The 26,510-nt window shown below is 34.3% G+C and overlaps 1 protein-coding gene across 4 annotated transcripts in view; it reads right to left on the bottom strand.

The window, feature by feature from the left end:
- The window catches only part of SNTG1 (syntrophin, gamma 1), a 228,932-nt gene that overhangs the window by 54,379 nt on the left and 148,043 nt on the right, over nt 1-26,510 (bottom strand). For all 4 annotated transcript variants that reach the window (XM_014937004.1, XM_014937005.1, XM_014937006.1 and 1 more), the window contains one exon: nt 14,897-14,935. In XM_014937004.1, coding sequence (XP_014792490.1) covers nt 14,897-14,935 — 39 coding nt within the window. The remainder of the gene's footprint in view (nt 1-14,896; nt 14,936-26,510) is intronic.

The raw sequence follows: 26,510 nt of genomic DNA, 5'->3' as shown, positions 1-26,510 counted from the left end.
TTCTATCCTATTTGCTGTTACTGACATAGATCACCTTCATATTTTTGAACCACCTACATACTACCTACTAATAGATCATTTAATGTCTAAGTATTTTGCTTATTATCAGAGATTATGAAATTATTATGGAAGATTATAAATTTACACATTTATTGAATCTCATATGGCTTAATTTCCTTCTGGGTAAAAACTCATGTTGTCATCTTGTTACCAGACCAAAGCTGAGTATAAATTTTCCATTTGTTTTTGTCCTGTTCTGTTTTTCAAACAATCACACAAGAATCAAGGAAATATTTAGGAGTCTTAAAGCAACCAGTACCAGAGAAAGTAGAAAATACTTCTTAACTATGGAAGATGATTTTTCCTTTACACTCCAGATAACTGAAAACTGATATCAAAGACTGAAAACAGAGTATATTTGCCTTTTTAGCACACAATATCATAACCAGAGTGAAGACAGTTGTTTAGGGCAACAAAACTTGCCTGTACCTCTGCAGACATCTGTCCAATATTTACAGCACTGTTTGAAAAACCTGCATTACAGTTTGAATTACATCCAGCACCATCCTATGAGAAATTGCTTAATGAGATCTACCAGATCTTGCTAGAAATCAAGACTATATTGACTACTTCACGCCTTCATTCTCTTCACAGATTTGAAAAGTGATGGCTACATGTGGCTAAAGGACAGATTTCTGAACAGGTAAAGATCTGTATTTTGCTTTTCCAGGTTTCTCACAATATTCTTGTTGTTACAATCTGCTAATCCAGAGAAGCATTTTGTCTTTCAGTTTTTCACCCAATTTTACATGTTAATAGCTACAGTTTACGTCAAAGAACTAATTTTATTTATTTAAGACTTGTAAGTATCTGTTCATTGCAATAAATTATTCTAAAGACAAAGTCAATTTGAGCATTAATTGGGCAACTGTGTGCCTTTGTCAAAATGTCAACATTAAAAGATGGGGGTTTTTTTGCTTCCCTTAAATTATTCAAGTCAATGAATAATTACTTGTATTTAAAATTCATTATAATTTGAATTTGTTCATTTTAATAGAGCATTAGCATTTAGAAAGTACAGCATTCCTGTTTATTTCTAAGAAAGACTGTATAAGGCTGTTTTTACAAAGATAGATTTCGATGCAAACTGCAGTACCAGGTACCAAAGTATATTAATTTGAGGTATGTGTGTGAAATTACTAGAAGGAATAGGTACAAAAATAGCTCATGATAGTCCTGACTTTCAGAATATTGACTGGGTAATTAAAAGAAAAAAACACCAACTAGAGCAGTTAGACAGCATATGGGAAAACCCCCCGAATCGGACTGGGTAATTAAAAGAAAAAAACACCAACCAGAGCAGTTAGCATATGGGAAAACCCCCTGAATCACACAAGGCATGTGTGCATTTTAAAAGGGATTGAGTTAGGTATTTTCCTGGTTAATAGGTATGGTAGCTAGATGATGAAAAATACATATCTTGCGTTATCTAAACCGACCTGACTTCCTCACTTGAATGAGGCCTCCTTTCCTCTTGCAGACTTCTCTTGTTTACCTCTGCGTAATTCACCTTTGGAGCAATTTAGGACATCCCTGAGCGGGTTCATTTGGCTGCTTGGTTTATCACTGAGGAGACTTGATCCCACTGCCATCACAGGCATTTTACAGCCAACCTAAGAAACTTCAGACCTTCTCTGATGCTCTCAGCAAAGCATCTTGGCAAAGTCTTTGATACTGAGCAGGTCTCACACACATCCTGGCTAAAAAAAATTACTATATATCAAACAGTCATCATTCCCCCTCCTTTTGCTAGCGTGTAACTGCAACCAGTAAGACACTGTGGGTTTTTTTTACTGAGAAAAAACATCTTTGGTACATTGTCATATTTGAATTCCTGCCTGTCCCTTTTTCACCTACTCAATTTACAAGCAGGCACAAGGAGAGCTGTCAGTTTTAATCCAGGATAAAATTTCTGGGGTTTTGGGGATTTAAACAGGTAACAGTGCAATAAAGCAAGCTCAACATCTAGGTGGCAAGAAGGTAAACATCATCTATTCTGAAGCCCAGTAGCCTGACCATGTTTAGGACTTATCTTTTGATTAATGTCTCTTTCACAGCTAAATGTACACAGTATAAAGGTAATACATTTTTGAGACTCTCAGATATAAATGGGTCAAACAAAAAAATATTTCAGATAATCAGGCTGGGGGGTATGGCCTCTCCTTTCTGATGAACAATGTGTCACATTCATCTTTGTCACCTCGGGTTAGATTACTGAAACATGCTGAATGAAGAAAAAGATCAGAATATTACAAGTCTCTAGACAGCGTCTTTCAGACTTTTGCTGGTACCACTGAGCAAACAATTGACATATTCATCTTTCTCAGATACCAGTGTGAGTGAATCACTTATGAAATTCTTAACTCTCTCAAGGAGTACTTTTCAATTAGATTTCAATGACTGGTTCCAGATACTGTTTTGATTTCCATTTTCTGTTTCTCTGAAAGGACTAGTAAGCAGAACTTGGACAGGACTAGTGCAATTTAGGCTATCTGGCTGTCTCTGAGAGATCATGCTACTCATGTAGCTGCTTTGCTCACATCCTGAAAACCTGCTAAATTTCTGCTTACTGAACTCCGTCCAAAGGAGAAGGTAACTGTAAAATTGTAAGCACTCCAAGTGTCTGAGCATACAGAAAGTATAGATGATGAGTAATAGATTAGACTTGTTTGAAAAATAATTTTAGCAATATAAACTTTTATATAAAATTACATTTCTATAGACTTAGAAGTTTACCCTTCAAAGTGTTCACGAAGCCAGAATAAAACTGCAAACAGCGCATACTTAAAGCTGTCTTTTAAGTCTCTGGTGCTGCTGCTTGCACAGCAAAATAAACATAGCTGAGAGAAATCTCTTTTTTGGTAACAATTTTGGTCACAAGACCTGACTTAAAAATATTTTTATAACTTTGTGAGATTGTAGTTTGAACTATTTTCAAATTAGCAGTGCAGCTATATATGTTAGTATACAAAAGCCTGTTTCAGATTAAAACATTATATTTAGATGCTTCATCCTCTGATGAAACCAAAATCAAAATTCTGCGGAATAATGCTATTCATAGCTACTGTGTGAAGACTATTAGGGAGCCAAATTTTTACTTTCCATTCTTAGGCATTTAAATAGCAATACTTACAAACTCATAAAATTAGCTATTAATGTCTGAAAAACATCTTTTGCTATTTATACAGAGAAACTGTTCTATCTGATTATTAAAAAAAAAAAAAAGGGAAAAAAAAGACTTCTGCAAGCTTAAATTTTTCTTAAGGCTTTCTCAAGGCACTCAGCAAGCACAATTACTACTTATATGCTCCCAGAATAATAAATATAAATAAAATATCCAAAAATAGTTCAATAAATTTAGACTAGTTGCCTTTTAGCAGCTCATTCATTTTTTAAGAATTCAATGCATGCAACTGAAAGAAGCAGATGTGATCAAGAGGTGAAATTTTTTTTCAAAAGTACACAAGTTACTCAATTTTCTGCATAAATCCACTGGCTTTCAGCTTCTATAATCCATGTTCAGTTAATGAATTGTACTGAATCAAGAGAGCATGACTGAAGAAGTCAGAGTAGCGACATGGGTTTTTTTTTTCCTTTCTTACCAGCACCATGATTTTGCTGTGAGAAAGAAGGTCTGTGAAAGATCAACTGGTGGTGAGGTAACTTTTTTTTATTATGAAAAAATATTGATGGAAGTTCAAGGAAAGTTGCTAATTTCTAAGAACTCACAGCATAAAGGGAAGGACTGTATTATTACAACAAGCTGAAACACCATTTGAAACCAAGCTTCACATTCACAGAAATATACATAATGAAGCACTTATTAGAGCCAATTCAAAAATAATAATATATATAATCCTTCAAAGATTAATGACTATTGCAATCAGAAACATGATGTTAAGTGATACAGAGCACTGGTGGATATGTTGTAATCAGCATTTCTTTATAACTAGTAATGGGGACAGATGTCTCTTTCAAGTAAAGTTAGTGAATTTTCCTCTTAAACTTTCTGAGCATCAGTACCTCCAGCAACTGCCAATCAGTGCACAGCAGGAAAGTTTCCTAAGAGAAGAGAAATAATGATGAAGACTTATCTATTAGATGGATTAGTCAGAAATAACTGAAGGCCACACAGCTCTCTACAGAACGTGAAAATCTACAGTGAGAAGTATCTGACGCATCTACACAGCATCTTCAGTGGACCAACATTAATGATGCCAGCTAATAACAGCCAAAATAAACAGGCAGTATAAAAAATGTAATGTTTGAATCAATAAAGAATACTCCCTAAGGTAATTTTATCATTCATTAGCTATACCAAATAATCTTTTGTCTAATGAATTCACAGTTTTTGAGATCATTAAGTGATAGATCTAATTAAGCTTAATTTCTAAGTAGAAATGACAAATATTCTTTTTGTTCTATAAAAAATGAGCACTGTAATAAAACTTCAGTACATGTTTCAATTCATGTCATGTAATAAGAAACTGTAAACTGATCCATAAATTTGACATGTATAGATAACACGGTGATTTCTTCCTTCTCAGAAACAACAGTCAACACTTATGCTCTAATCTTGCTTTAAGGCAAAGTAGATTTCAAAGACATATATAAAGAAATTATCATAAGTGGGAGGAACAGCACACAGAATTCTGATAGCGAGACATTCTCACAACCATATTGGTCACTTATTACATACTCCGCAGCATCAATAGGAGTGACTAAGCATTTTCTTTTTTATTAATCACTAACCTGATTAACATCTGACAAATAAGATGTTATTTGCTTTGCTTTGAAAGTATAAAATTGATTTATAGTAAAAATTCTAGATAATCACCAAATTTACCAAACATAAATAAATCACTAAAAGAAAAAAGGTTAAAAATACATCTAAAATGTCATCAGAAACATAGAACAGAAACACCCGGGTTGAGCTTTCCTTTTTTGTTTCAAACAATTCAGCACATCAATCTAATGAAAAGAAAGCTTGTATTTATGCTTGTTTCATACTTCCTAGCTACACATCAAATATCAGAGAACTGTGAAAGCCATAGATTTTTTTTTTCTTTTAAAAGGATATTCAGTGGATTTTGAAGGGCTCATGAAGACTACTTTTGAAAAAATTAGAGTTGAATGAATAAAACTTGCAGTATTTTAACAAAGTGATCCCAAAGAGTATTCATCTTCCATTACAGTTAAATAGAGATAACATTATGGGTCATTGCTTTTATCTTTCACCTGCCTTCAGAGTTTGAACTTTCAGTCACAGTAGCCTGAAAAATACACTATTTTTATAAAAACAAATAAATATTCTGCAACTGAAATCCAGAGTAAATTCTTGCTAGATCTACAGAAAGAAATTTATCCATTATCTTGTAGCATTATGTCAAAGATTTGTGTCTTTTAGTAAAGAACATAGAAATTTTTGAATTATTTCTTAGTGAGAGTTGTTATGAAATCTCCATTCTTAAATATATTCAGAACTGGACTGGACAAAGTCCCAGGCAACTTGATTTATGTTGGGGTTCTCTGAGCAGTGTTTTGACCAGATGACCCACATCAACTCATCCAATCTAAATAATTATTTTATTCTATGAGTATTTGATCTCAAAGCAGTCATACCTGTCTTCGAATCTTTTTAAAAATAGTTCTGACTTACTATTCTTAGCAAACCAGATTCAGCATCATTTTTGTTCCAGTGCCACATTACTCTTCGGCAGCACACAAAGCAGTACATACCAAATGTAGTAGTTCACCTTTCATAATCCATTTGTAGCCATGCAGGTTTTTCTGAATTCACCAATTCTATATCTACCTTCATTTTCAATGGGGCAGTGTATCAAACTTCTCACTACACACTTTCATCCTTAAAATGTACTCTACAAATGTACAGACTGCTTGCAGGTAAGACACCCTTGAGAATTAAGACAGTAGGACTCTTCTATTGCTCAACAGCTATTGAGACATGAAAGATGAATCCTATCATCCCATCTCAGTTGTTTACAGGATGGAGAGAAATATTTATGATTTGTGAAAGACATTCTAATCTACTAAAATTAATGCTATTCTTGGGAACATTTACACTCACTTCATGCAAAAAAAGAGACATTACAATACAGAATTGCAATGTTGTTATTTCTAGCCTCAGCCTCCAACAAAAATTCCAAAATGGCCAGAATGAACAAATTAATATGAGGAAAGCTAGGGATGTTAACAATTCCTGATTTATGGTGAGGTTAGAGGAAAAAAAAAAAGTTTCCCCATACTGTATCTGTCCCAGTATAATTAAAAAAGAAAAAGACCTCTAGTTTATGTAGATATGGGACTCAATTTCTTTCTCTTTCTTATTTCTTTCTTCATTAACACTTTTCAAGGACTTGAAAGCAGAGAGTTACAGCAAATATTTGCTTCCTGTCCTCCTGCTTTGTTGAGCTCTTTGGATAGTAGCTAAAATCCTGTCCTAGAATAAAATACATGAAAAAGATGCAAGAATTTATTCTATTAGAAAAAAAATGGCCCTGTCTTGGTTTATCATTTGCTACTTACGTTTCCAGTCTCAGTCTCATAAATATTCAACTCTCCCCAAAAAATTGTCTTTTAAATTCCAGGTATCTCTTTCACTCTGGAACTTACGCTACATATCCGACTTCTTGTGTAAGTGTTAAAACTTCAGATCCAAATATGTTTAGAGACTTAAAGCAGGATTTAATTATGTCATGCATATAAATAGAACACAGGGATAAAATGATGCAACAAGAGCAATTCGTTCAATTGCTTTTTAATTTCAATGGTTTTTCACTGTCTAACCTCATCATAGATAAAAAATATGCTTCTGGGAGGAACTGCAAGCATTTGTCCATGTTAAAGCTTTATGACAAATCAAGCAATGATTTCTCTGCCTAAATCTGCTGGGGGGAGTCTGCTTCAGAAGAACCCTGGATGTGTACAGGCAGGGTCTGGTTTATTAAAAATTAAGATCATATTGTTGCAAAAAGTAGCAGCTGGAGAGAAAGCCCTTATTATGGTAACCTATCAATTACAGCACTCACAAAGTCAGTGTATCAAACCTGTATCTTTCATCTTCTAACCTGACCATCAAGCTAAAAGCTGAGGCTCCTGTTGAAGCTATGACTATATGCAGAAAGATATGCAAGACCTGTGGGATCAGAAAAATCCTGATTTCACACCTGAGAAGGGTGTAAATCAAGGTGAAAGATCTGATAAGAACACCTTAAACTGGAAAGCTATCCACTTACCAGTTGAGTACTTTTAAGCCATGATTGTCACCCAAACATAGGCATAAATATATTGTTTTGTAAAGTACATGTACAAAGTACACGACGATCAGAGGGCTGGAGCACCTCTGCTATGAGGACAGGCTGAGAGAGCTGGGGTGGTTCAGCCCCCCTGGAGAAGACAAGGCTCTGGGGAGACCTCACATCAGCCTTCCAGTACCTAAAGGGTCCTACAGGAGAGATAGGGAGGGACTCTTTATCAGGAAGTGTAGGGGTAGGATCAGGGGTAATGGTTTTAAACTGAAAGAGGGGAGATTTAGATTAGATATCAGGAAGAAATTATTTACAGTGAGAGTGGTGAGGCACTGGAACAGGTTTCCCAGAGAAGTTGTGGATGTTCTAAGATTCCTAAGTCTTCTCTGTCATCTGCCCTCAAAATGTCACTAAATTGTCAACCGTACAATATCTAGTAACTCTTCTTCCAGAACCAGAATATAGCTAACGTTTGTTTACCTGTTTATCAATTTAGGATTCCACTTACAAATATATAGTTGTTGGACATGTTTGTTTATTTCAATTAAGTTTAAATGTCTACAATAGAATAAGGTGTTTAAACTACCCTAATTCATATACCTTATTTAAGCCTTAAAGGGAGAATACAGTACATTTATGCCTGCATTGACTGAAATCTGAGCACAGATCTAACATGGATGTGGTCAGTAAATTTGGTTGGGAAAAACTTACCCTTACTGAAAGCAATTTTCAGGAACCGACATTAATATTGCAAAGCAAAATAAGCTAACTAATACTTGTTATACTAATGAGTTAGTATTATAAAAAATAGAAGATAAATGAGAAAAAATATGTAAATGAGGATGAAATCTATATTTGAGACAAAACTGATTTTGCTGAACATGTAGAAATTATTTGATACACAGCTTGAGACTTAAAGTTTGAGACTTAAATAAGAACTTGATCTAATCCCTCTTTTCTATCACCTACATTTCCAGTGGATCTTCCACCCACTCATGAACTATAGGGTATGCAGCCCTAGGATATAAGCACTGCTATCCAATAACTGCATCAAGTGACTCACAACATGAATGTTATCTAGCTCATCAGGTAATTGACTATCTTCACTAAGCAGTTTGACTTTCCTCTCAAAAGTCAACATATAGGTTTCCTCAGCCTAAAATCTCTAAAAATCTATGGTGTGTGTTGCCCTTCTAAAACTTTTTTATGTCCTGAAGTTCAAAAGCTACTCTGAACTACAATATAAAGGGAAAAAAAATCTTTATTGGCCACAGGAAGCACAGTTTTTATAACAGACTACCTCAGAAGCATCTAAAACAATTAAGAAACTGCTCAGTGAAAAGTATTTTATGTCAACCAAACATATTTTCATATCTCTCTCTATATTTTTATATATATTTCTTTTATTTTACAGAAAACATCTAAAGTATTAATAAGTGACATAAGCATTTCAAGGGTTTATGTTATGGAGTAATAATTCACACCAAATGCCATAGATGGCTGACAATACAAAGCAGGGAATTAACACAGCATAATTTACACCCTATTGTGCACTTCTGCTTAATTTAACAGCAAGAACTCAGCTACCCCTGTGTGTTTTTATAAACATTTTACAACAGAAACATCGTTCTAGAGATTTTCCTTCAAAATAAACCGGATTAAATCCTTACTGTGACAACAGATGGAGACAGAGCAGATGTACCATAGGACCTGAAAGTTCAATAGCTATCAGTCAAGAGCTGCAGAATCGCTACTCTGAGGAATTTCAATAATGGTATATTGAAAAATAATTAGTTGAACACTCATGCAAAATCAGGAAGAAAAAGATAACAAAAGAGGAAAAAAAAAAAAAAAGAACCAAAAAAACCCAAAATGAACACCTAAGGAGAGAGAACATAAGCACTGTCCTTAATGTACTTCTACAGCGATGACTTGAATTTCTTTGAGGACATGTAACCATTCAGTATAAAGTAGAAGTTCAGTCAATCCACTTTAAAAAAGTATTAAGGGGATGGCAAAGTCATCTGGAGGTTATTATTCTGCAATTAAAAAAATAAAATGGATTGTGTTGTGTTTCATACAAATGTTTATCACCAGAACAGATGTTCTACCAGGCCACCTGAGCAACGCAATACACCTTGAAGTGTAATAGAGATACAACACATCTACAGCAAAGGACACTGGCTTGAGTGACAGGCAAAGCAGCCACCGTGACATTTGCACGCATTCACCTTTATACAGCGTTCATAAGTTAGATTTTATTAAATAAATTCACTGAGCTGAATTTTTAGAAGTGATTTCAAATGAGATTGACTAACTGCATAACTTTAATCAAGCTGAACAGCAGCCCATTAAGCCCTAACATGAGGTGACATTACACAGCTGTGTGTAGTTGTTCTTATTAAATTATATCGAAAGCAAGAGAAAATGGGCATATCCGTGTATATTTGTGAACATCATCAAAAATGTAAATATGCCTGAAATACACTGGGATTCGTGACAACTGACTGCTGTGGAATCTGTCATGCACAATTATACACCTGTTTCTTGCCTTGGTGTGGCATCAGTTCATTATTCCACGATGTCTTAAAACTGGGTTAAACACATTTGTGGAGAAGGAAGCACTCTGTCTCACTCTCATGTAATTCTCATTATAAACTGCTAACTTTGAGCAGGACAGCTACCAATTCTTTTTGCATAAATGCAGAAAAATTCTAGGGGGAAAGATTCTTCTTAAAAATGAAAATTAAAATTATTTATTGAGAATATCTTATCTTCTGTAAAGACAAGACAAATCTCTCAAAAATGCTCGTGCTGCCTGTGGATGGAAGAGAAATAGCATTCAACTTAAAGGATTATAGCATTTTTCTCCATTATCTTCTGAAGGATCAGAAGACTTTGTAAGAAAGGCTATCTAATATTGATTTCCCTTGATGCTATCAAGCCGATTTTCAGCTGAGCTCAGCACATTCACAAACTCACGGTGGATAATTTAAAGAGTGGGAATTGAAAAGGAACGGGCAGTGCTCAGCCTCAGTACACCACCCCATTGAGGCAGGGTGTATTTTCTTGTTGTTTGGAAAGGTTTAGCAGGGAAGTCAATGCCACCTCTCAGAATTCACCTGCCTAATGATGGCTCTCGCAGGAGCTGACATTTGCTGTACTCCGTGTAACAGCCGAACAGTGATGAGCTCCAAGAAAAGGAAACATGCCCGTGTTTCCTCTCCCATCTTGGCTGATCAAATAGAGAAGCCTTTGGCTGAAACCTTGAAAAATTCTGTTCTTCATGCCTCTCTGCCATGAAGTCTTTATCATTTTTCCTCTGGATTTATGGAAATTTTGTCTATGATATAGTAATACTTCTAGTGCATATTTAAAATACATTTTGCATTTTCCGTATCAAGTTATCTAATATATTTTTTTTCTCAACTACTTCCTGGTTTTCTCTTAGATGGTACTATATGTAGCCTGTGCCTATAGCACCAATATAGAAAACACGACTTGATTTAAAGGTGTTGCCAATTTTCTAATTTTTTACCACCTTCAAGTGGGAATCATTGTCAGGTCAGACAGGGGGAACTTTATGTCCCTCTTCTCCAACAATCTTCTTCACCAACTTTTTTTCTGTGTGGTCCTCTTCCATCCACTTTTTGCATCATCTTCCCACCACTATTAAACATATTAAGACCATTCTCAGAACTTATTGCCTCATGACGTCCGTATAATTATCACTTTATCAATACTCATCACTTTGAACGTTTAACTTGCAATAAAATGTATCTTATCTTTCAAATAATTTGTCAGACAAACCTACTTTCACAATTACTGCCTTAAAGGAAAGCTGTGTAATGAACAAATCTTTTCAAACTGCTTTTTCTCTGCTCTTGTTAACTTACTGCAGACATTGAGACATTTGGATAATACTGTCAGTGTTACAGTAGATTCCACACCTATGTAAGTTCATTTGTTTCCATATTGTATTGCTAATGGGTCTGTCAGTGCTGATATTTTATTCTCTAAATCAAGAATATATTCATAAAGGAATTATAATTGGATTGGTTCCTTGAATCTACTTTGACAACCACCTTCCTCCTTTTACTTTTAACAACTAAATAAAATCCACATGCATATATACATACATAGATATTAATTTGATGTATATGTATACGTATATGCATATATACATATGAAAATTCTAAGTGAAAATAATAATCAAATACCCTGCTAGTGCTCATAAAAAAAACCCCATGGATATTCATTAAGTGAAATTAAGCATGCTTTTTTGCATTTTCTTTTAAGCATAATAGGATGAAGACAGCAGCCAAAAGATTAACTTGCAATGTCGCCACTGTTGAAAAATTCTACAGACAGTTTTGCTTAGATAGACAAAGGTATAAAATCAAAACTCTCACATGAATTTTAGATACTAGTAATATCAAAATGCAAGAAATACATTAATCCCCTTAATAACTGAGTATTTAGCAAAAGGAGGATATTTGAGAGAAAAGATTAAATACTGAAATTGATTGGTATTTATCATGAATATTTTAGATAGATATATGGGGAAGAGATGTAAAATATACTGTAGAAATTTTATCACTGAAGGAGAACTGAAAAGCCATATGAGTGTACAAACCTTTTGCACCTGTATCGATTAAAGATAGTACTCTAAAAATTCTTAGTCAATAGATGTTTTTCAATACAGTGACTTTAAAAACATTTCATTATAGGGACTTAAAAACTGTCAGAGTTTGTCTTATCACTGCTTTTTATTGAACAAGATGCATAAACCATAGAATAAGCCATAGAGGCATTTCCATCCTTTTTTGTAGTTTGGATTAATCATGTTAGGAAAAATACATGGTAAGAAAAAATCTAGAAGTAAAATCCCAATCAGATCAGTTTCAGAGTTCAAGTTCATGATGTGCTTGCAGAAACAAGTTAAAACTAGCTATTCAACCTTTTAGAGAAAAATGTATTTTACTGAAATAAATGTCAAGATGACAAAAGTAGTCAAGATGATAATTTAATATTCAGCTAAAGAATAGCATGCTAATGTAACAAATAAAAAGGACAGTTCCTGTATACCATGTTAATCGCTGCTGCATACCAGAAGACAGATTAACTGTACATCCATGAGTCTTTTCTGACTCTTCTCAGAAATACCATATTTAACAAAAATTAAGTTATATTTCTTAGTTCCTTCTACAATAAAAACCTGCAAGCCTCTTTACACAAGGTAAACCAAACAGGAGTCTATTTTTGAAATTAACATTGCCTAAAATGTCAAGATACCCATAGATCAATAAACATTTTTCTTTTCCAGTATTTAATGAGCATTGAGATCTTATCAGTCTCACTGCCCATCACACCAGGCTCTCTCTTTTCAGTTTGATCTTTTGTCTGACTTTCTTGAAATTGTCCGTGGTAATTCCTTTGGAATATAGTGATTGATGTTGATGAGAGAAGAAAGCGTTAATCGCAGGCTGCCCTAACAGATAACATGACCAACAAGCTGCTCAAGCCAAGAGAATTATTTCTGCTTTCCACTGGAATTCTAATAATGAGGAAAATGCCTTACTGACAACGCATGCCAAAAGTTCCCAAACAGCAGAGATCATGGAATTTATATGTTAGCCTGGTGGGACATTACAACTATTATTTACATTTTTGTTGTCTTTTTTTTTTTTTTTTTTTTTTTTTTTTTTTTTTTTTTTTTTTTTTTTCACAGTAATAAAAGCTAAGAAATAAGTCCAGAGTAAAATATAAGATTGAAATGGAGCTAGTTAACTATTTTTTGTTTATTAAGCATTTTGTCCTTCCTTCTTTTGAGATAGGAGCATTTATTTGCCACTACTAGCAACTGATGTTATAGAAACTGTTCTAAAAATGTCCAAATGTAAGTGCTCTTTTCAATTGCCGAATGTGACAAACCACTTCCTTTCTTTGACTTCATGAGGCAAGACTGAGACAAAAGTATCTAAAAATCTGAGTAATTGTAGTACAGATGAAGACCTGAGAATCAAAGGCAAATAAAAATGCAGCTAATTGCTTATTATGTTTTATTTATTCTAATTTCTTTTATACATAACCATATAGTTACTAATGCTGTTACTGATGATGTTGTTTTTGTTATTATTATTATTATTAAAATGTCATTCCTTTATTATGATTTGTGGACCTTTTCATTAAGTAAGCAGCAAACAAAACATAATACACCCTCACTTGGGAGTTACTCTCAGTCCTCTTCCATATTAGCAATTCCATATTAAAATAGTCGGACCAAAGACAGCGAACTGATGAATACGTTGACTGGCTGAAGATGTGGTGTAAGAGAGGTGAAAGCATTTTCCTTCCTCAAATCTGCCCTCCTGAAGGCAAGTTTACAGTTCAGTCCTATAGATATTTCTCTCATTCTACAAGGAATTAATTTGTTCCTTCTGATGAATCAGATTTCTCTGTTTCTCCTTATTACAAGTTTCTTAAAAAGAAAAGCCCGTTATGCAATAGTTGTGATACACAACACAGGCATACTTAATTAACTGGTTTAATTTACTAAACATGTACTCTGTGATGAGTAGCCCACCACTAAATGGTCACATTTTCAACTGTTGTGCTATATCACAGAACAATTAATGGCATTACTGTAGTGTGGGAACAGACTATGTTCCAAATTAATTTTCCATCACTTTACAGTGTACTAAGCTCCACCATGAATATTTTTATTCATGCTTTTCTTATCTAGCTTCTAAAATATATGCTGATCTTTTTGAGGAATTGTGGCTGCTGTCCGTTATTACAATGGTCTCTAGCAACTAAAACCTCAGAATTTCAGTGTTAAACCTTGAATTGCCTGTAAGTTTACTTCTTTAAAAAAAAATATTAAAAATTGTGGAAAGAATGAATTTCTCAAGACACACAGCTCTATCTCTTTACCTTACAGATCCAATCACCTGCTACACAGCTGTAGAGAAGAAGAGCAATTATGCTCATGATGCATTTTGCAAGAAACCATCTCTATTCAAGGAATGTTACTCCCTTTTTTTAGGACATAGAGTGTCTTCCGGTAACATGAGACTGACAATGGATAAAACAGGAGACAGTCAGATTATTCAGTTTGTTCCAAATTCTGCTACTGTCTCATTCCATAAACTTGTGTAAATATTATTTTTTTTATGCCTTTATTTGGACAATAGAATTCATATGTTTTTAGAATTTTAGAACATTGATGGACACTGGCTAATTCTGTAATGCGTAAGAATCCCATCTCCCCTTTTATAGTAAAATGGGTAAGGTGCATTCTAAAGAAAACTATCATTTTTATATATATAAATATATATATGCATTAAACAGGTTAATTTGAAAAGTTTAGGCCTGTTCTTATTTGACCAAATACTCCAGTTCCCATTGACTTTAGGAAAAAAATACCTATTTTGAGGCAGCAAGCTACTCTCTGAAGAAAATCTACTGACAATCTTTGAACTAAAATAATGAACAGCTACCAGAGAATTAAATACAGTTGACATGAGAATTATAAATGGAAGAACTCCAAATTTTCATTTTCTTACCTGCTGGTTTACGGGAAAATTCCTGTTGATTTTTTTAATCTATAAAAATGAATAAAGAAATAGATTAATAGTCAGTCATTAGAAGAAAAAAAACCAAAAAACAAACAAACAAAAACAAAAAAACAAACAAACATTGAATTTTAGAGATATATACCAGACACTTCCTTCCAAATTATGTATGTAAAAAAAACTACCTCCTGCAATAAAGGGACTGAAATTTTGACAAGCTCATGTGAATAACTGGACATTTTGTAGTATAAAATCCTATTAAATTTTACCATTTTGCCTTTGTTTGGAACATCTTTTGTTGGTCTTACACTTCCATGACAGTACTTAACTATATAAGTAATTCAGAACAACTTAGTGCCATCCATGAAAGTCATCAAGCTTTAAGCAAATTCCTTTCCTTAAAGAATAATGAAAATTGGACTGGAATAGACTTTGAAACATCCCTTACTCTACCCTTGTATTCTAGGTGCAAAATCAAGTGTGCAAAATCATTTTTAGTAATTGTTCAAGTATTTTTTTCTTAAAACACTCAGCAATACCCCTAGGTAAAAAAGTAAGAGGAAACCAGTCTGAGACCCCTGAATCGTGAGGAGTTTTGTACTTAGCCCTGCAGATCACTGACTTCATCTATATAAACATTGCCAGCTTTCTGACACAAAAGCATCCAACACAAGTAGAATTAAGTGTGGAACATACCCAATCCTGCCATTAGTAGAACAAAAAAGTTTCTTTTTACTTTAAGCAGAAGCCTTGAAAGCTTTTGAACAAACCTAGTAAATCTACCATGCTCATGACAGATAATTAATACCTAGAATTTATTTTTTACTCTCTTATGTTAACTCTTCACAATTGTTTTTGTAGCTGTAAGTAAATGAATAAAAGACATCTTTAATTTAAAGACATTGTCAACTAGGACATAGCCCTGAAACCACAGGATAACATTTACACTGTTTTTACCAAATGTATCACATCTTTTACAAGAAGAATTTCCTCGAAAGTGTTTACAATGTCATCTCTAAACAACTATATGTGGAGATGTGAGCAGCACTGTGTTTTGGAGACTTTAAACAGCCTGCTTGCTGCAATGGTAACCTCTGCATTCTTCATGCAAATATTGAGCAAGTCTGTAAGTCTGTCACTGACATCACACAGTTTTGCTATCAAAGGATAATTGTCACTGTCAAAAACATGCTGGCAAGTAATTTCAGTTGGCTTTCAAATGTATCCCGAATCAAAAGTGTCAGAATAACATTTCCACCCTCCCTTCTTGGCATGTACATCAGCTTCAGTTTCCTCATTTATTCAATGTAAGGGGAAGCATTAGAGGAGCTAGAACTTTTGGTGGAGAAAGTATTAAAATATAATGAATACACAAACTTAAATAATTAAAATAATCACAGGTTTTAGACAGAAAAGCAGAGATCTCAAGACTTTTGGGATTTATTCCTAAATCTAACGTGAAATACTCCAGCATGATAAATCCTTGTTTGTGCTAGTAGGCGCTATGAAAATCCTTGTCAAAACTGTCTATTTCGTTCTAGTTTAAAAAAGGACTACAGACAATACTGCGAAAAATTTAAATTATGAAAAAACATTGTCAAGAAAAAGAGATTTAACTATGATAAACAAAATATTGAAAATATCTCCTTTGGGGCAAGTTACATATTAAATACTTTGATAGCATTTTGATTTACTTTTTTTTTTTTAACAGAAATCAAGTACATTGGGAGCTCTATGTGCTTTTAAGTGTTCCTGGGAAATGTAAATGCATGATTCAAGCATCATTTTCTCATTCACAAATTTCCAGCTCATATTTTAAAGTACGATCTAACACCTACATTGCATAGTTGTTGTAACTGCTGTTACTTTAATTAATTAAAGCAAACGTGTTTATCTTTCAGGTAATATGGTGATGATTTCTTGAAAGAAATTATTCTTAATTGTGTTATAGTTTACAAACTGCATTATAGGAACTAAAATTTGTTAACTGTGATTTGTTTTAGGAACACTCTAAATGTTTATAATTCATATGCATAAATTTTGGACATTACATAAAATCCCCAAACATTATACAATTCAGCAGCAGAAGTCACTGATATTTAAGATTATGAAATACACTGTCTTGAGACTACGGGAAAAAGGAAAAGAAAAAAAAAAAAAAAGGCAAAATTGTTCTTTCCACCATGTTACAAAATACACTGAGTAAAATTTAATCTACACATGATCCAGATCCACCAATTCTCAAGTATTAAAATCTAAATGTAAACATTTTTCACAAATGAAAAGAGAAAAAAACAGTCTTCTGTTACTTGATTGATTATCTATTAAATCTATCAATAGTCTATCAATCATGATACATAGATATCTAAAAGAGAAATGTTCCTTCAGTCTTCCATAACATTACTGAACTTACTGTAATACTATTATTTATTAAGCATACTCACAGCATAAAACACTATGTAAATGATGCAAATGAATAACATTTGTATTCATCAGAGGACAGCAGTATGATACACAGCAAACATATATGCACATAATATTTTTAAATACAACATCCTGGCAGATACTACACTAAGAAAGAGAGGCAGGTGCTCTGAGAACATTCTTTAAAAGATGTGTTTATGCAGAGCAATAAGAAATGAGGAGTGGCACAAAAGAAGACAAAAGGAGCAGCTAAGAAACAAATCCTGTTCTGAAGGCAAAGCTGCAGGAAGCATTATGAAAGCTGAAGTGAAGCTAGCAAGAAGCATCTGCTTCTACTTCATGCTCATAAAAACAGGTGATGAGAGGTTAAATTCTATTCTGGTTCAACTTCCATGAATGCAGATTAGGAAAAAAATTCTAAGAATACCATAGAGGAAGTAGTTTGGGATTTGGTGATCACCTTAACGTGGAAGAAAGGGACAAAAAAAAAGGTCTCTTCAGTATATTGCATCTGACTAGTAAATAGCCAAGTGATATTGGTAAGAGACCAATAATGGAAGAAGAGATTTGAGTGGAAGCTATCACAGAAGAATGCTTTGAAGCATAATTGATTGTGATAAGGGTACAAACATATACAAGTAGATATGTTCAAAAATATGTTAGGGTCCAATATGTTAGGACATCATAGCCATGAGTAATACTTGACAGGGAGATGATATGAAGTGAAACATAAAGACGAGTGCAGCATGGTCAAACTCAGTTGATTTTGTGCACTAGATGTTGCCACCAGAGATGGATAGTTTTCATATTGATCGCTGTGCCTGTTCTGCGGAAGATAAAAATAAGAACATGGAACACATGATTCCTCAGCAGAGTGAGCAGATGAACAGGCTTTGGCTTCAGGTGTGCACAACAATTGCAACTTCTGTGTCTGTATTTTTTTTTTTTTTATTTTATTTTATTTAACTGTCTTCATGCCAGAGAAGGAGTAATTCAGAAGATACTCATCCATACTATTTTGTGTGAATTGTACCCTATTTTTGTTGCACCCTGCTGGAATGCAGCTTGTTAACTTGGCGAGGACTGGGTTTTAAACTTTCAAACATTCAGATGAAACTGAACTGAATTGTTCACTCCTCTGAGAGCTACTATTTCAGAAGTTCTTTGAGCAAATAGCACTACAATTACTGTTCAGTTTCCATCAGAGGATTTTAAAACATAATCTCAAACCCACTATTTATTATGTGTTTGTTTGACCTTTTTTACCTAATGAAATCAGGATCCTTGTGAGAAGATGAGCCTTTCAATGAGCATATATTGCCCTAAGGACTCTTAAGGGCAGTATGATCCTAGAGATAAGGGCACTGATTTGAGGTTTTTCCAATTCTCAAATATTTAAATAAAAGCAATCATATGTTTGCCACAGAAGCAAGCATGTGTTTCCTGAAACACTGTACAATTCTAATTCTAATTCTAATTCTTACAGTTCTAATGTTATAATGGGAAAAAAGGTTTAATGACACTGTGAGTTTCAGGTATCACAAATGGTCATCTGCAAGAAACAATAATATAGTAGGTGTTAGTTGGCAGGACAGGGTGCTTGACAGAGATCGTTCCCTTGGAGCACCTACAGAACATCCAAGACTGAGGGACAACATTTGGAATGACTAGGCACTAGTTCATGGTCAGTATGTTCCTGTATTTTCCTGTATCAGACAGTAAATCAGATTCTCCCACACCTATGATTTCATCTATCATTTTCTTGCAGCCTGTAGATGTTGTGTAACTTAGCAGGTCTCCTTCCTTATCAGAAATTTTCCAGTTAAAAAAGAATCCTTTATTATTTTAATTTATTCTGGCCATATATCTGGATTTCCCGAAACAACTTAGAATCTGTATGCTGATTTACATTCATTAATGGCTAATTAAAATATAATAGCTTGACAAGAATGTAAATTCATTAAATAGTTCTTAACTTCATCTTACGCATTAAAGCAACAATACAGTTCAAGCCATTGGGGTGTTAAGTAATTGCAAACAGGTAGCAAAATTATTACAATTTGGAGCACTTTGGAAAAAACCATGAATCCACACTGTGACAATCTTATAACAATGAACGAGTAAGAAAGACTAAATAAATAACAGTTGGAAATATTAATTGCTTAGTCTTATTTTCTGTCCTTGTTAGGCTTTTGTTTACTCATTGTGATAGGTAAATTGTGGCAAGATTGTGAAATTTCATTATTCAAGACTATATGTGCATTGAAAAGAGCAGGGAACCAGGAAATTTAAAAGAAGTGTGCAGCTGTTCACACAAAATGCATCATATGTTGGTGAATTCATTCAAATATATGAATATATGACTATGTAGACCGAATATAGGAATTCTTGATGCTGGTTTTACAAGATGTAGTAGATTTTAGAGATTAGGCTGAAAATCCATATAAACTACAATATGCAAAGTGATCTGTCAACGTGCTCTGAAAACATGGGTACACAGGAACTGTTTAATGCGACATTCATGTCTGCTTCCTGACCTACCAGGGATGATGCCATTGTCTATTGTCTGTTGATCAAATTTTACCAGCTAAATGGCTCAAAGGATAGAAAGATTGGGATTACTGCCATCATTTCTACTATTTTCATGCCTAATACAGATTTTTCTCAAGACTAGATGCACTGGATTGCAAACACATCAGCCTGAATGCAGTAAGCAACAAGTTCCTTGAAGGAAGGAAGGAAGAGAAAAAACAGAATATATGAACATTTACATAGAGGAGAGGCTTGATACAACACTGAATAATGCATAAACATGACCTCTGCTTTAGAATCTGTTCCTATAGATGCCTGTAGGCTGAATCATTCTCACTGTGATTTCTAGTTGAGAACAAAAGTGAGAAACAAGATGATACATGCTTCAACTTATATAATAAATGTTATAAAATCTCTCTTAGGAGTCAAAAAAATTACAAAAGAGATCAAATACTTTTAAGGAGTATAGACAATTAAGACACAGTAGGCATAATTCAGGAAGTCCCTTGTCAGCTGACTGAGGAAGTCCCAAGGTAGCAGCTGGCTGGAAATACAAAGGGAATACAACTATACTTTTGCTATAGCCAGACACTGGACTAGATGGGTGTTTATTCTGGTTCAGTATTAGCACTTAAACTTCTTGTGGATCATCTCAATCCATCTGGAAACTGAAAGCTTTCCTTTGAAAACTACAAATAGGTAAAGAAGAAAGGCATGAGATAGTCCTGAGGTCTCATGTGGAAAGCAGTCCTGTAATTCTACAAGCTTCCTTTTAAATTATTGTACTGACTGTCCCTGTATTAGCCAGTTGTACACAGGATATAGAGAGCTTGCATGTTTTCGTGAGCACCCATACATGCAGATATTTGATAAATACTTTTGGAGACAACAAAGGATGGCTAGTAAGAATCAGGAATGCTTTCCCAGAAAAGAAATCAGGTAGTTGAATACAAATCATTCCTAACAGAGGCCTTGAACTGATATATGGAAAGAAAAGACTTGTATATAGAGAGTTATTATCAATTTATGGCATATAAGAGCACCGCTGAAGGACAAATGGCCATCTGAACTATGATTGCAAATCTGTATACCATCAAACTGCTTTCATTTGCTTTCTCACTCAAAAGGACTCAGTGATGCATTGAGCACTACCAGCACAGCAGTAATGGGTGGATATTATAAAGAAATGCCAGATTTGTGCCTATTACATGAGATTATAGTGGGAGCCCTAAGGACAAAAGCACAAAACCTAGTCTTCACAAATCTTTGATGTTCCAATAATAGGACTGCAATTACTTTTACCTAAATTAATAAAAAAAAGTTTCACTTAATAGATGAATGATTTCATTTAATCCTGCAATATTACACCTATTCCTAAATTTGGACACTACCTTAATGATAATAGTATTATTGTGCTTCTTTAAAGAAGATACTTGTGTTACAAACAACACAGTTTCACAACAGTCAATCTCCATAATTAAAATACCAGCAGCAACACGCATATTATTAAAGAAACAATGGCAACAGCTGAAAACCTATTTTCAGTGCTTGAAAAAGTTATTATGGTCCCATCTGAAAGTGAGAAACATATGTCACTCTACCGAGGATTTACCAGAAAGACTGTGAACAATATAAATTGAAAAAAACATGAAAAAAATGACCCACAAGGAGATACAAGAGGCACTGATTCAGATAAAGCAAAGCAACTGGATAATTGTGGTTTATGTCATAATAGAGGTTGCTCATTGGAGTATGTTACTGCAGTTATCAGTCACGCCAAGAGTAAAAAAAGCTGGTGTAGGTAATCATCAGGGGAAAATCTACTCACAAAATAGTGAAATATATTCCTCTTGAGTCCCTCTTTCATTTGCAATTTAAAACAATTTTAGTATCCACCAAAGAAGAACAGTTTGCAATGGAAATCCATCTGAATACTACAAGGTATTCAAATCCATTTTACTTCTTGTTATGAAAACATACATAGATGGTTGAGCAAAGACGTAGTGTACCTAGCAACTATCAATTCAGTTTCCTTTGAAAATATCAAGGACTTCCATCTGAAATATAACAATTCCAGATTCCCCTACACAATTTTTTTTGTTTTAATTATGAATTCTAAGTCACTTGTATTCACAATACTTTAAATAGAAACTTTATATATTTTCTATAGCTGGAAATACTAGAGTCTAGCAGCTATTAGAGGCCTCCAGAATACATATTTTTCTCTGAATTCTCATCATTCAAGGAAAGTTTTGCTGTATCCACCCTATTTTTCAATAATGTTTTTCTTATCTGTTGCTATATCCTTTCTCTATACAACAGTTATTAGGGCTTATATTAAAAATTAAATAAAGGAAATTCTAAACTTTTAAAACTCTCACTGCTAGAAGAAAGACACATCAGGGAAACAAGTTTAATAGTTGGTAGATAACGCTTGGCACTAGAAATCTACAATTTGTTTCCACAGAATATCATTGACTTATTGTGGGATCCTAAATTTCCAAACTTCACTACCTGAGCTAGTTTAAAATAGCCTGCTTGAGTTATTATGCTTTACTTTAGTTGGACTGAGAACACAGCAAAAGCCCACTTAAAGTTCAGAATATGGTAGGAGTAGCAGCTCATAATGACTGTTTTAGTAGATGACAAAATGCAGAAGAAGCAGTTACATCCTCAACACATCAGTAGATCTAAACGTCAACACCCAGGAGCTTCAAGATATCTGCACTTGTCAAAAGAATGAGGTTAAGGCAAATAAATAGATTTTGAAGTAAGAGCATAGTAAAGAAAACCCTGGATCACTCTCCTTCACAAAATCATGGCCAAAATACACATCCATCTGTACAAACACCCATGAGAAATGCTAGAATATATAAACTGTTGAAGATGAAAATAATCTTATTGAACACGTGCTAGATATGATTAAGAAATGTCATTGATCTAGTCAGAATTTTTTTTGGTGGTGGAATAATTTTTTTCAAAGCTGATACATAGTTCACAAGGGTAAATGCAGTACGGAAGACTTACATTTATTTAATGCATTATATCTGTGTTTGCTATGAAACTTGGATGATAAGAAAGAAAACATTATGCATATAGAAAAAAAAACAAGGCTGGGTGTTTGTCATTTGGAAAGTATTTATGTTATAATTTGGGTAAATCACAGTAACTAATAAGGGAGTTAAAGTCATGAAGGAAAAATCAAATCTAAAAATGAACATCTACTGTATGTTAGAGTGACATAGGACTTGAGATGATGAGATTGGTATTTAACAAGAATGGGTTTCAATGGGAATAATTATCTACATGTAAATAATCTATCAGATGGTTGATTGTCTAGTTTAGATGGCTGCAGCTCTTAGTACCTCTGTTATTACTGAAGAATAAGGAACTCCATGGTATTCTTCCAGCAGAAACGAGATTATTAAATTGATAAAAATAGATCTATACATCTTTCCTGGTTTAAAACATCAGATTTCATACTTACCTATTTATCAAGAAAATTAAAAAATGTAGGTAACTCCAATTTCAATTTTACTTTTCACTTATAACTTCACTACAATTAATATTTAGACAATATAATACCTAGTATATAGTATTTAATTCGAGAAGTTTTCACAGAATGCCAAAGAAATGGAGGAAAAACTTTAGTCTAATGGTAGCCATAGTTTATCTTAAGCTAGTATTTTTGAATGCAGTTGCAAGCACAGATATGAATATGTTCTTTCTACGACAATACAGAAAAATAGAAACATATGGCCGAAAAGCAACTCAATAGATCAAAGCTGTCTGCCCAACTCACTTGTGCGGTCCTGCCATGATTGCACTCTTGATGCCTTATGAGTCAATCTATTAGCCAGTACAGCTCTACTTAGCATTGGAAGTTTTACTTATATCAAAACACTCTTTCTGGTTGCAGTTTAAGCCCATTACTTCTCATGTAATCCATCACAGAAACAAAGGAGAAACTGCCTGCTCTTTGTACAGCTTTTCTAAAGTTGAAACATTATTCTTCTATTCAGGCTAAGCAGTTCCATTTCACCCTGTATTTCCTTGCAAGTTCATGCTATTGTCAAAGAAGCCCAAGCCCTCTTTGGTGACACTGCTTCTGCATAGAAGCATTGTAGGACACATTATTCCTGCATGACCGGGAGGATTGGCTTGCACATTACAACAGCTCTGACCCTCTCAGCCTTCCTCCAAGAGTCTCGTAGTCATTTTTGATCAGCTTAGAGTCACACTGAAATCAGTCATGCCCGCATGAATGAGCAGTCCCAGTTAATTGTCATTTGGCTAGATGGCTTTGGCAACTTCCCTCAGATTTAAACACCTTGGAGACAGACGGCTTCCCACAATGTTAGCTCCAGTCACTAGCCCGAATTTTTCATCACACAGAGGAGTGAGTCACTCCTGACCAATACATCTCTTCTTCATGGGAATTGTGATCATTAATTTCACAGCTTTTCCAACCTGCCAGGTTTTCATTTTATTTTTTCTCCACTTGGTCATTATGCTTGAAATTTCAGTTACTGTGGGCAGCACTGTAATGCATCCCTGCCTGAGAAGGGAACATTCTCCAATGAAAAAGACTTGTGAATAGATACCTCTTGTTAGCCAGGTTTTCCTCATTCACAGTAGGTGCTACTGTGGATCTTCCTGGCTTGCTGCTCTATCATCTTATCCACACCACTCAATTCCAGATTTCACTTGGTTTGACAGCTTTCTCATGCAGTTTCTCTATCTACTTCTTAAGATTTTTCTATCAGATATGCTCCAATTGAGGAATCCTCCTCCCTCCTCAGCCTTCTTTGGGAAGGGAACTGCAAACCATAACTCCTACAAATTCAGTTTAAGATTTGGATTGAGACATCAGTACTTTTGGATCCCATTTAAAGTCCACTTGCACCACTGGCAGAGAAGTAAAATACTTCATGACAGAATTTATATTCTCATCATTACTTTCCTCATTTTCCTTCCCCCCAAAAAGTCCTATTCACAGCTTTTGAGTTGTTTCTTTACTCAGTCACATGGCTCCTTGCCTTTTAGGCTTCTCTTGCCTACCTGGTCTTTTCACTCTGACTTGGCTGAAACAGAATGAGAGGCAGTTTGTTGAAGACTGCAGCTGAACCTATTTTGTTCCTACACCCTCAGTCTATCAGCAGGCTTCTGACCTTCTCCATGAAGAGTTCAGAGTTTGCCAAGGTTTGCATTATTTCAGGACTCCTCACTTTGGTAGAGATAACAACATTTGCAGTTCACACTCTGGCATTTAATATGACAAAGGAGGTAGTAAAATAGCAGAAGAAATGCCGACTTTTACACAATTAAATATAACACATGAGACAATTAACACTCTTGACAGAACCCAATGCCCCGTAGAAATGTAGCTGGTGATTTTTAAAATACATTTAATACCTATACCATAGCATATTGGTCTAAATTCATTCCTGCTGGCAAGGTTCAATAAATTGGCCAGTTGCCAGTGGCATAGACAAATAACTTTGCCTAAGGCAATGAAGCTAAAGAGGCTTTCTGAAGTCTTTAGAGGTATTGTATCTTCTGCCATCCCACCACCAACCCCAGTTTGTTTACTTTAGTTCAAGTAGATTAAAAATAAAATTACAGGAACACCTAGTCTTTATTCTATTGTGTCAAATTTCAGGTTTTGTGTCTAAAAGAATTACACACTTTATTCTCTTGGAGCTTTCAGAAAGAACAGCAATATTTATGAGACAATTTGGCTGACAGCACCAGATAACAAACTGCTTGTGAGTAAGCTAAAAATATGACCAAGAATTAGATTACTTAAATAATTTAGTTGACATAATATGAAATAGCTGTTGTTAGGTTCACATGATAATGAAGTAGGTATTAACACAACTGCTAAATTTGATACTAAAAATAATTATTATTTTCATATGTCACTGTGAGACAAGTATAAAAATCTTAGTTTTTCTGCTGAAAGCTCACCATTCATCCCTATAACTAATCATTTTAAATTTCACTTAAAACACTAAAAAATCACTTGGTAGTACTTTTGTGTTTAAATGTCATGTCTTCATATTTTGTAAAATATGTCTGGTCCCTCCTCCTTATACACAATGGGACTCACTGTACTCTGCATTCAGATTAATCACTCGCTCTAGGACTGCATTTAGTTATACTCTGAGCTGGTTTTCAATGGGAAACTCTTTTGCAATAAAGCTTCTACATTGCTGTAAACAGGAAAGACCAGACTCTCCTTAACCTACTTGAGAAGTCTTAAATTTACTTCCCTCCTAAAGAATGTAGTTGCTTATACTTATGTCCAATTTCACCTCATAACTAAGAATTCATTATAAAATACTAAGAATTCATTATAAAATACTAAGAAAAAGTCCTTGTAAATACATGTTTTCTCAAGTATCTTCTGATATTTCTGAAAAGGAATGCTCAAATATTGAGCAATATCGTCAAAAAGAACTGTCTGTCTGGGAACCATGGCTGAAAGGCAGGCCAAGAGGAAGAATATGCCAAAGTACCAGAAAGGGTAGGGTATAATTTTTTGCAATTTTCAATTTTTTTTTTTTTTTTTTTTTTAACCTTCAGAACAGATGTTGGTTCTGACTGTACAACAACCAGCCTGGCAAATATTTGCAAGGATTTACCA

This window comes from Calidris pugnax, unplaced genomic scaffold (genome assembly GCF_001431845.1).
Source record: "Calidris pugnax isolate Ruff unplaced genomic scaffold, ASM143184v1 scaffold51, whole genome shotgun sequence".
In the NCBI taxonomy this organism is placed as follows: Eukaryota; Metazoa; Chordata; class Aves; order Charadriiformes; family Scolopacidae; genus Calidris; species Calidris pugnax.
This window is presented reverse-complemented; position numbering and strand designations above follow the sequence as displayed.